Here is a 15,294-nt window from a genome sequence, read left to right as displayed (position 1 = left end):
CCATTTATACCCATCCAAGCTTGTTGGCGGACCTTCACATACGAGAACTGTGCACTACAGCTTTTATCCATCTCCTGAAGGTATCATGGCGACCGGGACCAGAGATCTAGAAAGCATTACAGTAAGCTCATGTTTTCTCCCGCTTACCTACCCACTCCGCTCACTCGCTCGACTTTGATCGCTCAAATACCTGTTACACCAGCAAGACCGCACATTAGTGCCATCGCATTTGTTTCCATGGTATGGTCCCGCATCTGGCCTCTCTGCTTCTATATATTGATTGGTACATGCGTACATATTCGCATACTCTGGGCGCTTATACCACAGGTCGGACAAGGATCTTGTGAACAAGCGCATCTTCCCAAGCAACAAATCAAATCTCTTTGTCATCTGCAGATCTGTTGACATCAGTTTTGCTGAGGGGAAACAGCTACTGCTTCCCTCCTTCCGCACACCCTTCGACTGCGACACCACATCAGTTTCTGCAATGTTGGCTCATCTTGAAAAAGAATGCTCTAAGCAGATGGAAACTCTGACAATGGAGATGGATCTAGTCTGGGATCAGGGGTAAGGGGTCAACACTGTCCACTACTAGTAGCATCCTACCAGCTGGTGTAGCATCTCCCTTTAATTGAGAAGTTTTGACGATGGGTATCCATGAGGGTGTCTAGACATGCCCACCTCGCATATCTGCGGCTCTTCCCGAATTTTGGCAGCAGATCTGCCAGAGAAACTTGCAACATCCCAACCTTCCAGCCAGATCCTGTCACATAACACCATGTCCATGCAGCAGGATCTCCCAGCAGTCATTCTGCCTTGCGTTCGTTCAACCCCCCCCTCTCTTGAAACGGAAGATGACGACGAGGTCGGGAGTCGAGACCATACGCGTTCAGATGGTCAAAATTGAATATCCACGTTCGTTTCGTGCTGTCATTCCGATTCGACTCGATGACTTCGATGGCAAGAATTACTACGCCTTCCTGATGTACGATCTTTAGAAGTCTTTTTGGTGATACAAGTAGTAAACAATCGATGTCAAGGGTACTGTCGAAGCTGATATGGCTTGAGTATGTCAAATAAGATTCGATACGCACATAGGGGAAACGCTAAAGCTTCCAGCGATCGCAGCGATCGCTAATTATTGATAACGTAACTCATGCTACAACTACCTCAGACCATATGATCAGGCGTCTACAAAAGGTCATTTACACTGCGCGACATCTCCGCTTCATCTTCATGACTCCTCTACCGAGATCACCTCCCGATCTTTCCCGTACAACAAAGTAAGCACATTACCCTCCCATCCTATCTCCACCTCGCCTCCCTCGTTGATATTGGTACGCTCAGCCCATAACTCATAACCCGGCATGTAACGCGCTACGAAACCATCGACTTCTTCGTCCGTCATCCCAGCGCCTCTGACGGTGATCATCTGGTGTTCCTGCTCCCTCCTCCATCTGTATACGTAGGAGTAAGATCGGGGTCGAATGCGAATGAGGACAGTGAATGCCGGATAGAGGACCGCGCTAGCGGTTTTCAGATACTCGTCGACTTGTATCAGGGATTCAAGTGAGTGGGATAAAAAGACGGGTTTGGATGCCCCGGGTTGTTTGGTAGTTCGAAGAGCTTGATTGTATCGCCGAGAAATTTCTGCCTGTCCTAGCGGTTGAAACCCCATGGACCAGCCTTCTAATATGAAGACGTCGATAGGGGTATCGATCGGTACAGTCGAGGAGGATCTATCGCCTCGACCTCCGAAAGCGCTCTTATCGAAGATCGGGAGATGTACAGGGCCCGCATCTTCTCGATTATCGAGGACAGCTTCGAGGATCGCGCGAGCCAAATGGAGGTCGTGGGTGCCCGGGAGTCCTCGGCCGGAGAGTAGTCTGTTCTCAGGATGTCTCATAGAGAGGTCGGATAGTCCCCTGTTGGTAAGATATAGGTCTATATATCACAATCGATGTTATATTTCGGTAAGCGCAACGTTGCGCATAAGACGGATACCATTACTCGCCGTCAAGGGAGAGCACCGCCGAGCGAATTTTGGTTTCGCTACTCGAGAGGTACCTCTGTAGTTCGTCCGTAAGGGTCGTCTTGCCTGATTACGGACAAGAACAACAGTCAGCCGTCAAAAATTGAATGCGACTACATCTCGCGCCTCAAACGACGTACCACACCCCTGAGGACCTTGCATACCGACCATGAGAGGCGTGGATGAACCGGTGGTAAGGCCGACCTGATCAGCCTTGTGTCGTTCGAGTCGCTCGATGATATACTGGCCGATGATCTGCCCTTTGTACGCCGTTGAGCTCGTGTTTTCTGCTGCGACGGTGCTCGACATGATGAAACGTGTGACGTCCAGAGACGGGCAAGCGATAGTGATATGCTAACACGGCCAAACGCGTAGACTTTTGGGGATTGTCTGATCGGTCTGATGATCAATCGATGATGATCACCTCTTGATCAAGTATTGATCGTTTGGGTCAAATGATCGTCGATCAACTTTTGATCAAAAAGTGATGATTGATCAATCAATTCAGTATTTGAACCTGCAATTTCGCCTAATCTCGACCAGCTACTGTAGCTCGGAGGGAGTCACTTAAGTACTTGAGTCCGCCCTGCCATGTTTACTTTCTGCTTACCTGCGAAGTTCCCCGGCGAGTGCAAATCAACGTCGACATGCTGGCAGGTCATGTCGATGGGCATCGAGCTCAGGGTTTTGAGCGAACTCTCGACCCAACAAGCAGACCCATGACGCTGCAGCGTATCAGCAGATGTGATGGCTCGACAAGCAGAAGTGTCTCATGAACGCGGTCGCTTCGTGCTAGGACCGGTGAGTCGACCCGCGTTCACCGCATGCTGTACTAGCGTACTACCACAGCTCACACCATGATGTCTTTGTACCTTTACATCGCCTCAGAGCGGCCATCCTCGCTTCGCTGGATCTTCAACAGGGATATATTTGGCTGATACCGTCTGGACAGAGGTCTCGCCCATCGCAGCGGATGCTGCTGATCTCGACGAAGCCTTTGTACATCGGAATGACCGTCACGCCGGATCAGCCCAAGAAAACCACAACAATAACGACGCGAACCCTGGAGCCACTGCCACTTCGCCCTCTTATTCGGATGATCCCATCTTGGACGCAGCAGCGTTCCTCGAACAGGAAGAGGCGAGGGAACATTTCTCCAACTACTTTAGGCTGTGGCATCCGCTGTTCCCCTTCCTGGACGGGCGATCACTATCGCAGACGCTGGAAGACGCGTTCCTCTTGGCCCGGAATCTGTCTGTCGGTGCAGGGGCAAACTGGCCTGGCGTACCCGCAGGTCTATCGGGGTATCCAGCTTTTCCTAATCTGAACAGGGACGAGGCGTTGGTCTACTCGACCATTTTTCGAGCAGTGATCACCTTGGGCAGCATACGATCGACTTGTTCCGCTGAGCGAACTGGGAGTAACGTCGGAACCGCTGGGGAGCGGGATCGATTGCATGATTTGAGATCACCTCGACAAGCCATGTTCCTGGCCCATCTGATCGTCTCGGCTTGTCAAGGATCAAGGATATCGGAAATATTGGCTCTTCAAGGTTTGCTGGCGATACAGGTTGTGCTCTTCGGCCTCAGGGAGACACGACCGGCTATGCATATAGGGGGTCTACTTACCAGTGAGTCCGACGCGAGACTCCGGATCATTGATATATCTCCTATCTATCTGACACCCGCTCACGACTATCCTCTCCCGCAGAGATAGCTTTTGAAGCAGGTCTTCATCGATGTCCCAATCGGTACCTCCGAACCTTCCATTCGGCCGAAGATAGGGATCTGCGTAAACGAATCTTCTACTCTCTTTACTCGCTCGAACGTCTTTTAGCAGCCGAATTCGGCATCCCGCTTACGATGAATGACACCGATATCGATACGTGTCTCCCTGGCGATCTCGAGCAGCATCAGAGTGCGGACGATTCACCCTCTCGTACCAGGAAAAGCGTTGCTCGAGGAGAGATTAGTACGATACGGCATCCAGCCCCGACGGCAACACCCAAGAGGGGACGAGAAAGTTCGGTGGGTAGACAGGAAGAACCATCAAGCAAGAGACTGAGAAAGGAGACCCCTAGGCTCAGCCCTGAAGCGCCAATGGAAACCCAGCAGCTTGCCATCCCCGCATCTCAAGCGCAGCTGCCTGTAAACAGCGCCGATTTGGATGCCGAAGCTCTAAAGAATGCTCGTCTGCAGCCTGCGCTCGCGTTGACTCGGATGACCAGGATGGTCGGCAAAGCAATGGAAACTTTCAACAAGAGCCTGAATCATCGACACGGTAACGATCAAAGTGAGTACTTTGCAAGCGTATGACTACTGCCAGTCTCTCTAACGATGCAAACGTTCAGGCACCGAGGCGTTGTCGTTACGAGTAGAATTGGATCAGTGGTGGAACGGTATAGGTTTCGACTCCGATCACGATCACGATGACGCCGATGATATCAGCGAGGATCCTCATCTCCGCGGTTTCTCGGTCCTCTTCACCTGCCTCTACTATCAACAGATCGTCAACCTGGCTCGACCGATGCTCTCCCTATCCCCTGCAAGCGTCCAGCACGCACTGGCGCTGCAGTCAAGTATCAACGCTGTCCGGACAATCTGCTCGACGCTCTCTCGGTCTATGAAACAGGATGTCGAAGCGCTACATTGGCCAGGATACGTCGACATGGTATTCTTTGGAAGTCTGATTTTGGTCTACGGTGCGAGGAAGGAGGGCAACCGTCCAAGTACCCTCAAGCTGTGAGTAGAGTCGGCTGGTCAAGGTCAGTGGAGATTCCATGTCACGACTGACTGAACGTTTGTTGCTCTCTTGACAGACTCAAGCGGGACTTGAGCCGCATACATCGCTTGCTCAAGCAGTTTGATGCACGGTGGCAAAATCTCAAACCTTTGATCAGGATTGTCGACGCGTTCCTCACTCCACTCGGTAACACGACCGAAGGCTTAATGCGATCAGACTTGCCGTCGCAGAAGGATCCTGACGTAAATGTAAACCCGTCTCGATCGGCACAGGACCTGTCGGCCGGTCCCGCCTTTCAATTCCCTCTCCAAGGGTCGGGCTTCGAAGTGGATCCAATGTCGGGAGACTTTTTCTTCGATTTCGATAGTTTCGAATTGCATCCTGCAACTATGTGGGCGTATCGTCCATCCATACCAAATTCACCAAGATGAATGTGCATGTGCAAATGTATTTGCTCCGAAAAAACGTAACATAATCTTCCGGGAATCACCTGAGTACACGAATTGCGCCTTACCCAATATGATCAAGCTGTGATCCCAGTCAGGGGCCTCCCAACGTAACAAGGGCTTCAGTCGTAAACTCGCATCGTGCTACTCGAGAAGTCCTATTTCAGTGCGAGTGAATGCTGAACGAATCGCAAGAAAGACCCCCTGACAGATCGGTACAATGGACGGGCAGCCTTAATGTTTCATCCCATTCTCATACATTTCGGGTCACGGTTTCTCAAGACATTGAATTCTATCCTACCCATCAGGACGACATGATGGCGTGGATGACCGCCTGGGTGACTTGAGCCGTGTTTGCCTTGCCGCCGAGATCCTTGGTCATGACACCGCTCGCACAGGTCTTCTCGATGGCTTTCATGAGTAGCTCGGCACTCTCGTGCTCGCCCAGCCAGTCGAGCATCTCGCAGGCGCTCCAGAACGTGCCGATCGGATTGGCGATTCCCATTCCGGTGATGTCAAAGGCCGAGCCGTGGATGGGCTCGAACATGGAAGGCATCGTGCGAGAGGGATCAATGTTAGCCGTAGGCGCAATCCCGATAGATCCAGCGAGAGCTGTCGTGAAGAAACAAAATACCGAGTTAGTTGATGGATCCCTTGAGCGCTGCGGTGTCCGTAGTCTTACCTGCCGCGAGATCAGAGAGAATGTCGGCATGGAGGTTCGTCGCCAAGATGGTATCAAGCGATTCAGGATGAAGCGTCATCCGCACAGTCATCGCGTCGACCAACATGTGATCCATCGTCTGTGTCGGATCGTCAATGTCAGAGGATCCGAGACACCCGTCACGTCGTTACGGCTTGATCGGGCTACTCACGACATCGGGGAAATCCTTAGCGACCTCGTTGATTACCTCGTCCCAGAGGACCATTCCGTTCCTCATGGCGTTGGACTTGGTCACGTACGTGAGAAGCTTTCTCGGACGAGCCTGCGCCAACTGGAACGCATAGGTGGCGATACGCTTGATGCCGACACGGGTGAAAATGGTGACCTCTGCATGCATTGGCAAGAACGTTTCAACGATCAGTACCGAAGGATACAAAAACGTCAGTGGACGACACTCACCGGTACCGATCTCGTGAGGAAGACCGCGGTGAGATCGGCCGCCGTGCCCAGCGTATTCGCCCTCGGAATTCTCTCGAACGATACACCAATCGAGATCTTCCGGCTTGCAGTTTCGGAGGGGAGATTCCGTGCCCGGAAGGATTCGGGTTCGACTGAGATATTGGTTCGATGATGAACACGGTGTGATTGGGAAAGTGACGGCCGTAATGTACTTACCGGACATTGGCGTACATGTACGGCTGGCAAATGGCAAGACGGAGGCCCCAGAGCGAGACGTGATCCGGGACGTCGGGAGCTCCGACCGCTCCAAAGAAGATGGCGTCGTGTTCCTTCAAGACCTCGATATAGTTGTCGGGGACATAACTGCCCGTCTTCTTGTAGCGGTCAGAGGACCAGTCGAGGTTGGTAAACTCGTATCTGGCGTTGCCCAACTTTTTGGCGACTGCGTGGATGACCTCGACTCCGGCATCAATTACTTCGGGACCAATTCCATCGGCTCCGATCTGAGCGATCTTGTAGAGATTCTTTCTCTCGGCTAGAATCAGGGGTATAGAAGCGTTTCAATTGCGAGACAGATCTGCGTTTCATCATCGATGGCTTACGAGGCGCAGCATAACCTTCGGGGTAAGCGTTGGCCGGGCGAGAAGTTTGGGTGGCAATGGGTGACATATCAAGACGTTGTTTATCGTTAGGGGTTGCGATGGGCTCAACTTCAACTTTTTGGAGGAAAACAGACGATCTGCACCGTCTCGTCACTGCTTTTATGCCTTGGGGCGAGCTACGTGAAGATGTACTTGGCTCCGATAGTATCGAGGACGCCAGGCCAAGTTCCGTGTCGGCGCGCTCATCGGATGCGCACCGGATGTACACGGACGACGCCTCCGCGCCCAGTCATTGGCGCTTAGCAAAGCTCCCCGTTTGTTACGACAATATTATTGTCCGCCTGAAAAGAGACGCCGCACAGCATGGCCCGCCTCACTGCAGACACGCAACTCCTCCATCCAAATTGGCATGATCGCCTCGCGTCTCGGCTGAACAGGCTGGACACTATCATGATATAATGGGGCAGGTAGGGGCCCCAATGTGGAACTCGATGAGGTTTGTGGTGTATCGCAACCCTCATCGATTTCGCCTAGCCCTACGATCTGCCAAGCTGCCAACATGTCCCCCACTTCCGACCCCACCCCGATGAAGGCAGATGCCAAGGGTGAAACCGAGCATTACGAGATGGAGGAACCCTCTCTTGCACCTGAACTCACAGACTTGCAAAAGGAGATAGTCATCGTTGCAGCTCTCTCTGAGGAAGAGTATTCTCTTGCCGAGAAGAAGCTCGTTCGCAAGATTGACCTGAGGCTCTTGCCCACCTTGTTCATCCTGCTCGTGCTCAACTACTTGGATCGGAATGCGCTTGCGTGAGTGCGATGATCCGAAATATGTGCACACGTGGTGGAGTACTGATACAGCTGTCTATCCAGCTCGGCGCGTGTGCAAGGTCTCGAGACCGATCTCGGACTCGTGGGAACCCAATTCAACACCGCCATCTCCATCCTGTTTGTCGGCTACATCCTTGGTCAGATCCCTTCCAATCTGATTTTGTCCAGAGTCCGGCCGAGTCTCTACCTCTCTGGGTTTGTCGCGCTCTGGGGAGCGGTCAGCATGGCTACGGCTCTGGCGGATAATTATACCCATTTGCTCGTCATCCGATTCTTCCTCGGTGTGACGGAATCGCCCTACTTCCCGGGAGCCCTGTTCTTGCTATCATCGTGGTATCCCAAAAAGGTAAGGTCGTCGAGTGGGATGTTCATGACGTCTCTGACCGCCCATCCCTTCTCTCCGCATATCAACTTCGCCCCAGGAATTGGCTGTGAGTTCGATCGTCTTTCCACACATAGGGGTTCGAGACAAGGGCCTATCGCTCATCATCCACGTTTCGCCGTCTCGACAGTTCCGCACTTCAGTCGTAAGTGTCTTTGTGCCAGACGACTCCTGAAAGCAGGTCAAGGCTGACCAAAGTACCCTTGGCCTAGCTTTACACCGGATCCCTGCTCTCTGGCGCCTTTTCTGGACTGATCAGTGCAGGAGTCCAAAAGGGAATGGACGGTCTTGCTGGTCTCGCCTCTTGGAAGTGAGTGGCCATCGGCGCTTGATCGTGAGCCGAAAATCACACGGTCGAGCTGACGTCCGCCGATCAAAAGGTGGCTTTTCATCCTAGAAGGTGGAATCACCATCCTCGCCGCTTTCATCTCCATGTTCATCCTGCCAGACTACCCCGCCACGTAAGCATTTCCCGCCTGGCCTTCCCTTGTGGGCCGGTAGCTCAACAGCTTGCTTCGGTAGCACACGATGGCTCTCGCTGAGGGAAAAGGCCATCTCCGTTTACCGACTCGAAAAGGACACCGGGGTCCGGGATGAGGAGACCATGTCCTTGTTCCAGAGCTTCCGTGCAGCCGCGACCGACTACAAGCTCTACCTGTTGGCCCTCATCATCGTGACCAAGACCACTGCGGGAGCGGTGACGCAATTCATCCCCACCGTCGTAGCGACCTTTGGCATGTCCAAAGTTAACACGTTATTGCTCACCGCTCCGCCTTATCTGCTCGCCGCGGTGCTCGCCCTCGTCATCTCCTATACTTCGGATCGAAAGCCGGAAAGGTGTTTCCATCTGTTGACGCCGATCCTCTTTGGTATGGTCGGGTAAGCGAACAGTGCCGGCGCAAAGCGAGAATCCACATGTATTGATCTTTTCCCGGACTGTCCATCTGTCTGCTCCGCGTCTTCCAGGTTCATCATCGCCGTCACGACGACTACGACCGCTCCTCGGTACTTTTCGCTGTTCTTGATGGTAGGAGGCATGTTCGGCTCCTATAACGTGGCGCTGGCGTGGATCAGTTCCACTTTCGCCCGGCCTCGAGCCAAGCGAGCTGCCGCCTACGCCATCATCAATTCGCTCGGTAACAGTAAGCCCAATGAACGCCTCGTCTCGTATGCCCAAGACTCTTGCAGCTGACCAAGGCGCCGCGACTTTCCTATCTCACAGTCGCCCAAGTATGGTCGCCTTATCTGTACGACAAGAAGTATTCCCCCCGGTACAGGGTCGCCTTTGCCACCAACACCGTCATGGCGGCAGCTGCGGTCCTCTTCTGTCTGGTCTTGCGGTTCTGTCTCGCTCGGGAGAACAAGAAGATGGAGGAACGCGAGATTGCGGACCGTGAGGGTGCCGAGACCAAGAGGATCCGTTACGTCCTGTAATGTAAGACGATGACGGTGTCGAGGTGTCCCTGGACGAAGCGTCGAATCGAATATCGCTGTGTTCGGCCAAGGATAGAAGGTGGCAAGAGGGAATTGTATCGTACCACTAGGTCCATGTCGTCTTACAAGAGAATTTTTTCGCGTTCACCAAAAGAGATCGCGAGTCGCTCTGGCAGCCGGTACCGTTTTTGCCATGACGTGCAGATCTTTCGAGGTCGTTTCACGAATGGGAGACGATATTCCGACTTGATCCAGATATTCAAACCGGTCTTGCCGGTCGGGAGCGACCACCAGCAAAGGTAGCGATTGATCGGCGTATACAGCCAGTTCATCTAAGCGCGATCCATTAGTGTGGTGATGGCAGGTTGCAGGCTCCGTTTGCGCTGGCATGACACCGACAGCTAGAGGATTCGGAAACGTTTCTTCGGTGTTCTTGTTGTTGATAATGTCGGATGGTCTGGGCAAATACCCGCCGTACGCCTCTTGCTGGTTTGCAGGATCATGCTGATGCCCTTGATCGTCCATGTCCATATCATTCTGATGATCTTGATCCTCGATGTCCTCATGGCGTGTTCTCAAGTATAGCTGTGAAGCTGAGATATGACTGGGTCCTGATTCGTATGTGTTTTGGGCAGAAAAGGAGGGAAAAGGACCCCCTTCATTCAGGTCGATGCAAGGCTGAGAAACGGCCCACAATAGTACGTTTCGGCCCGGGATCGAGCTCACCAGGCATACCCTTCATCTGTTCCGTACTGGACCTTTCTCGTTCGTCCTGGTTCACCTCGAGCTCGGACGAGCTGTTCGCTTCGACATCCACTGCCGACCCGACCCGTCCCTGGGAGGCTGAGACTCCTTCAGTTCCGATTGGAAGAGACAACAATGCAGAGATCGTATCGACAGGATGATCGCTCCACCATGCTGTCCTCGCTTCTTTACTCAGAGTCTTGTCGACAGCTTGAGGTATAGCATCCACCTTCTGATGTTCAAATTTCGATGCCAAAGGATGTTTTTTCACTATTGTATAGCGAGCAGTAGTATGATGATGAACAAAGACATACCTCATCACGCAGTAAACTCAAGCAGGCTCGGATAGCAGGCTGAGCCAGCATGAAGAATAGAGCATCTTCACAGGCTATCGTCCTGTCCTCTGCCAGACGCGAGAACCCTCCGAGTGGGCCACTTTGCGAAGAAGAGCAGGGGTCAGCCAGCGTCAACAATTCACCGAGACATCTGGGCTCACCGTCTCTTTTGTGGTGATGGGTAGATGCAAGTGGAATCAATACGATCACAGTTCGCACACTTAGGCCGTACGAAGTCACACTGCAGATATGGAGAACCTAGAGGTTTTAGATGACTGCTTGATCAAAGTTACGTCTGCGGTCTTCTCGAGCTCACCTTGCGTTTCCTCCCGATGCAGCGGGTGCAAGCTCTAGGTAGGGTGGACATCGCCTTCGGGCCACGGACCGGGCAGCAGGCGATTGGTAGTTTCACGATCTGTCTATTGTAATAAGCTGGTTACCAGTAGCTAATAAGAGATGTTGATGAATGGGTTTGATGATGGATGCAGAGCAGAGATGCAGAGATGCTAGATGATGATGGCCGTCGTCGGGGATGCGCGATCTAGAGTCACGTGACATCTCTACACGGCACTGGCGCATGGGCAATGGCGCATACAAGCAAGGCGCAGTCTGCACCTCGATCTCAACCGCATTCTCCTTCAGATCCCCCAGCCGCACACATTTTCACCAAACGAAAACGACAAGGTGCACCGTCCCGGACTGTCTACAATACTGCTACTGCCTATACCGACCCACTCAAGCCAGCGTTGCTGCCCATTGAAACCAAGTACGTAACAAATATTGTTATGCATATGTACAGGAACCCACTGAACGGGCAGTCCTCGAGATCGACAATACAGGATCGTAACAAGAGCAATAAAGAGACTCCTATGCGAGATGAGATCGAAACAAATATGCAGGCTGGTCGTAACGGTACTCGTCGGCGTAAAGTTGTCGTATCCATTTGTAAAGACGTCACAACATGCGGTAGTGTTGTAAAGGTGTCACGATAATGGCGACTTGATGGAACCGACACGATCGACCCGGATGGTGGGACACATGTCATCCTCGTCCTCTTCGTCCCCGGCGAGTGTAGCAGCATTCTCGCCAGTGGCGACTCGAGGACTGAGTGTCAGCTGATCGTCGGCGATGGTACCCAAGCTGGCCGAGCTGCCGAGCGAAGCGATCGAATCGGAGACCGAGGGCGCGCTGGTGTAGGAAGAATTGCGGGACATGCCCGGGCTGGCCGTGTTCGGCGGATTACCCTTGCTGAGGGGGAATTGCCTATACAGCGGCCTGATGGTCGAGGCGGTCTTGGGCGGCGACGAGACGTCCTCTCGAGGACCATCCGGTACGGCACGATCACCTTCATCTTGAGCGCGCTCCGACAGATCGAGACGAAGATCACCCTTGCGTTCTCGGAAAGCGCCCGAGTCTCGTGGCGGCTTCGTCGGTTGACCCCGTTTACTCCTCACCGGACGAGGTTTAGCGCCCCTTCCAGCTCGTGCATGGGCGAGGACTTCGGCCTTGAGCCTGACGATCGCTCTGACCTGATCCATGTCGAGCTGTACGTTCTCTTCCTCGTTCTCCGTGTCCCAAAGACGGGTGACTTTAGGCACCTCCCGGTCTTCCTCTTCTATCATCACCTTGTCCTCGAGAAAGACGACGTCGCGGAGCCACTCGAACGCGTGGAACGGGACGTCATCATCGATACGTAGACCGACTCGACGACGGGTGAGTTGGTCGGTAGCGTTGCGGAGCTTGGCCACGACGGCCGGGTTGACAGATTGCAAGACGAGGAGTGAGCAGGCAGGTCGCAGATCCGGCGACGACGCCTTGCCGACCTCGATCCAGCGGTTGGTGATGAACTTGAACAGGTGCTTGAGTATAGTGAGGGTCGTCGTCTCGGTGTAAGAGCCTGTTGTCGCACGCGCGAATTCATTAGCAGAAAGTCTCGAGTGAGTTCCATATCGCCTGCCTCCAGCTCACCCTTGAAACTCCAGACGAGGGTCTCGACGCCATTCTCTCCGATCCAAGTCTTGAAAGCGAACGAGTAATCGGGCTTGACCAGCCCCAAACTCTCGTCCGGTTGCGGGACGGGAAATCCGCCTGAGCATGGCAAGACGATACACTAATCAGCAATAGACTACATCATGACTCTGGCCCTAAGCCGAACTGCGACGCACCTTGCACCTTGAGACACCTCAACCCGCCCAACCACTGCAACGGACTGATGGCCACCTGACTCAACGTCCCAACGTCCTGCCGATGTTGCTCGCTGACGTTGCTATAAAACCGATGGCCGGACTGTCGATACGTGTCGTCCGCTTCGATCGAGTCTGTTTGTTCCGGCTCGACCCCAGCTCGGGGAAAGGGTACGACATTATCTCTCTGTTCAGATCGCCGTACGGTCGACACCCCATCGTCGTCTTCCTGCTGCTCGCCCTCGATGCCCTCGTTGGCGAACACGTCGTCCCCCTCTGGCCGCCTATTCCAGTTGACGTTCCACCGTTTCCCCGCCTCGATCAGGTCTTGCGGGACGAGACACGTCGGGAACGTCACTGTCGTCCCTGCGTACTGATTACCGCGTGTCGAACCGGACGGTGTGAATGGAGCGGGGGAGAACGAGCTCGAATTGTCGCCCGCCATCGGATCGTCATTTGACGGCAACCTGCTCCAAGGATCCAAAAATCAGCTCTGGAGGGATATGATAACCCAATGACGGACGAGCAGACACTCACCACTCGACGGCCAACAACCCCTTTAACACCTGTACGATGCTCCTGACCTCGGCCGCCCGTGAGACGGACATGGTCTCGGCATATTCCGAACCCAAGAACGTCAACTTGTGCACTTTGGGCAAACAAGCCGGGTTGAGCGTCCGAGACGACGTTTCCGAGGCCGAGGTTGACCCTGTCGATGTACTCCGTACGTTCGAGTGCGAGTGCGAATGCGTGGCGAGCAACGAATTCGACCTGTGCGTCAGGGTCGACAACCCCGGCCTCGAGGTCGCACCCGTAGCATCTGCACTCCCACCACCGCCCAACAGAGCCTGTTCGTCCTTGTACTCTTCCGAACCCATGACGAAACGCAGATCGAGTACCAACCACTCGACATCATCCCCGATCGTCCTCAACCTCTCATCCGGCAAGATCCCATCCAGTTCGACCCGCTGTCCACCCCGATCACGCCTCATCAAGCCGAGCGTGGGGTGGAAAGCTTCTTCCCACGCCGCCGAGGTGGTCAAGAGTAGCGCTCCTTCTTCTACGACGATGTGTGATCCGAAGGTCGGAGTAGCTGACTCTTGTCCTTGTTCTTGCCCGTCCTTCTCGTCTTTGTACTCGTCTTCTTCCTCCCCGGCACCTTGTATAGCTCTCCCGCCTTTCCACTTACTAACCCCCCACAGTTTCATATTCGTCTTCGTACTCGGCGGTACGATCCCCGTCATCCCCAAGCCCAGTCCCCTAGTACTAGTATTCCCCCTAACATTCCCCTTCGCTGATTTCCCTGCCGACCCTCCCGACGACCCTGATCCTGCTGCCAACCTAGCCCTTCGTCTAAAACTCCTACTCCTCACCCGTTTCACCCCGCCTACACCCGAACCCGTACCTGTACCTATACCACCACCTCCTCCGGAGATATCTTCATCCTCATCCTCGACATCCACCTCATCATCAGAGAACGCTGGCGTATAAACCCCCCTCCCCATCCCAGCTCCGCCTCTCGAACCCGAACCAGACGCTCGGGATCTCGGTTCGCTAAACGCCGGAGAATAGGGTACTGAAGGGGGTGGAGAACGTAGTGGGCCTTGTAGTCGAGGTTGTGTTTTCAAGACCGTAGACGTGGATGCAGAGTCGGCAGTGTAAGGGGTATGGGCGGTACTCGGGTTGGCGCTCGTATCAGCCGTAGTGGTCGTGGTCGTATTGGTGTTGGTGTTAGACTCCGAGGCAGTAGAGGAGGAAGAACCGAGCGGGATATCGAAATACGAGGTGATAGCATGGGGTAGTCTCCCGTTATCGTTGTTGTTGTTGTTATTGTGGCCGACCATGATTCAGGTCTTTCGTTTTCGGTGTACTTGAATGCCTTTGACGATCGGGTACGAGTGTACGAGTGATATAAACCCTGCTTTAGGAATCGAGATTGAAACCCAAACCCAAACCCCTCTCTTTCCTGATGCGTTTGCGTTATGCGGGGGAGTTGATTACGATGACCTAAAAAGAATCGTCCAGCTGTCCATGTTATCTTATCGAAAAAGAGGTGTTGTGTATAGATAAGGCTTCTGTACGGCCCAAAGTCACGACTGAGGTCGAGGTCGAGGTCGAGTGTGGGAGTCGAGTTCAGTAGCTGGTAGCTAGTAGTATGGAGTCGAGTAAAGGCTATGTCAAAAGCCGTCTTCGAAGTCCGTATGGAGCTTGTAACGAGGGAGTATGTTCCCTTTGATCCTATATCCTATATCTTCTCCTTTGGCTATATCCTAATTCGTATCTGGCGTTCTGATCTTTCTAACCTGAATCCCCTCTTCAAGCTTTCCGGCTTATCGAAAAACTCGAAAGATGTTCCTGTGGCCTGTTGTATATATATACTCGAGTACTCGAATACCCCGCGTGCTAGTGCTTAGTGCTTAGTCGTGCTGAAAAGGTCGTTGCC

At 53.4% G+C, this 15,294-nt stretch overlaps 6 protein-coding genes across 6 annotated transcripts; 2 read left to right on the top strand and 4 right to left on the bottom strand.

Annotated features, from left to right (window-relative positions):
• Positions 1-1,234: 1,234 nt before the first annotated feature.
• On the bottom strand, positions 1,235-2,194 carry HD553DRAFT_330136 (uncharacterized protein; the record flags this gene model as incomplete). Its single annotated transcript, XM_046181963.1, has 3 exons — positions 1,235-1,944; positions 2,015-2,098; positions 2,173-2,194. 3 exons carry the CDS (start codon positions 2,192-2,194, stop codon positions 1,235-1,237), a joined length of 816 nt encoding a protein of 271 aa, XP_046032735.1.
• A 467-nt stretch (positions 2,195-2,661) lies between these two features.
• On the top strand, positions 2,662-5,286 carry HD553DRAFT_152474 (fungal-specific transcription factor domain-containing protein). Its single transcript, XM_046176756.1, has 5 exons — positions 2,662-2,833; positions 2,921-3,662; positions 3,743-4,324; positions 4,383-4,773; positions 4,851-5,286. The coding sequence occupies exons 1-5, from the start codon at positions 2,780-2,782 to the stop codon at positions 5,203-5,205; spliced, it is 2,124 nt and encodes a 707-aa protein (XP_046032734.1). The 5' UTR covers positions 2,662-2,779; the 3' UTR covers positions 5,206-5,286.
• A 238-nt stretch (positions 5,287-5,524) lies between these two features.
• Positions 5,525-7,009, bottom strand: HD553DRAFT_330135 (putative Tartarate dehydrogenase; the record flags this gene model as incomplete). The annotated part of the gene is made up of 6 exons (XM_046181962.1): positions 5,525-5,832; positions 5,903-6,020; positions 6,093-6,268; positions 6,341-6,492; positions 6,557-6,875; positions 6,943-7,009. 6 exons carry the CDS (start codon positions 7,007-7,009, stop codon positions 5,525-5,527), a joined length of 1,140 nt encoding a protein of 379 aa, XP_046032733.1.
• Positions 7,010-7,501: 492 nt separating this feature from the next.
• Positions 7,502-9,589, top strand: HD553DRAFT_346386 (putative nicotinamide mononucleotide permease; the record flags this gene model as incomplete). The annotated part of the gene is made up of 9 exons (XM_046183189.1): positions 7,502-7,752; positions 7,816-8,119; positions 8,196-8,204; positions 8,286-8,300; positions 8,368-8,465; positions 8,536-8,616; positions 8,678-9,034; positions 9,122-9,297; positions 9,378-9,589. 9 exons carry the CDS (start codon positions 7,502-7,504, stop codon positions 9,587-9,589), a joined length of 1,503 nt encoding a protein of 500 aa, XP_046032732.1.
• A 514-nt stretch (positions 9,590-10,103) lies between these two features.
• HD553DRAFT_152457 (uncharacterized protein) lies at positions 10,104-11,124 on the bottom strand. The gene is made up of 4 exons (XM_046176755.1): positions 10,985-11,124; positions 10,830-10,909; positions 10,648-10,768; positions 10,104-10,562 (listed from the first exon to the last, which is right to left on the bottom strand). Exons 1-4 carry the CDS (start codon positions 11,033-11,035, stop codon positions 10,248-10,250), a joined length of 567 nt encoding a protein of 188 aa, XP_046032731.1. The 5' UTR covers positions 11,036-11,124; the 3' UTR covers positions 10,104-10,247.
• Positions 11,125-11,555: 431 nt separating this feature from the next.
• Positions 11,556-15,148, bottom strand: HD553DRAFT_152391 (uncharacterized protein). Its single transcript, XM_046176754.1, has 4 exons — positions 13,389-15,148; positions 12,834-13,318; positions 12,637-12,756; positions 11,556-12,565 (listed from the first exon to the last, which is right to left on the bottom strand). The coding sequence occupies exons 1-4, from the start codon at positions 14,693-14,695 to the stop codon at positions 11,652-11,654; spliced, it is 2,826 nt and encodes a 941-aa protein (XP_046032730.1). The 5' UTR covers positions 14,696-15,148; the 3' UTR covers positions 11,556-11,651.
• Between the last annotated feature and the right edge of the window lie 146 nt (positions 15,149-15,294).

This window comes from Filobasidium floriforme (genome assembly GCF_021052385.1).
Source record: "Filobasidium floriforme strain CBS 6241 chromosome Unknown HD553scaffold_29, whole genome shotgun sequence".
NCBI classification, from domain to species: Eukaryota; Fungi; Basidiomycota; class Tremellomycetes; order Filobasidiales; family Filobasidiaceae; genus Filobasidium; species Filobasidium floriforme.
This window is presented reverse-complemented; position numbering and strand designations above follow the sequence as displayed.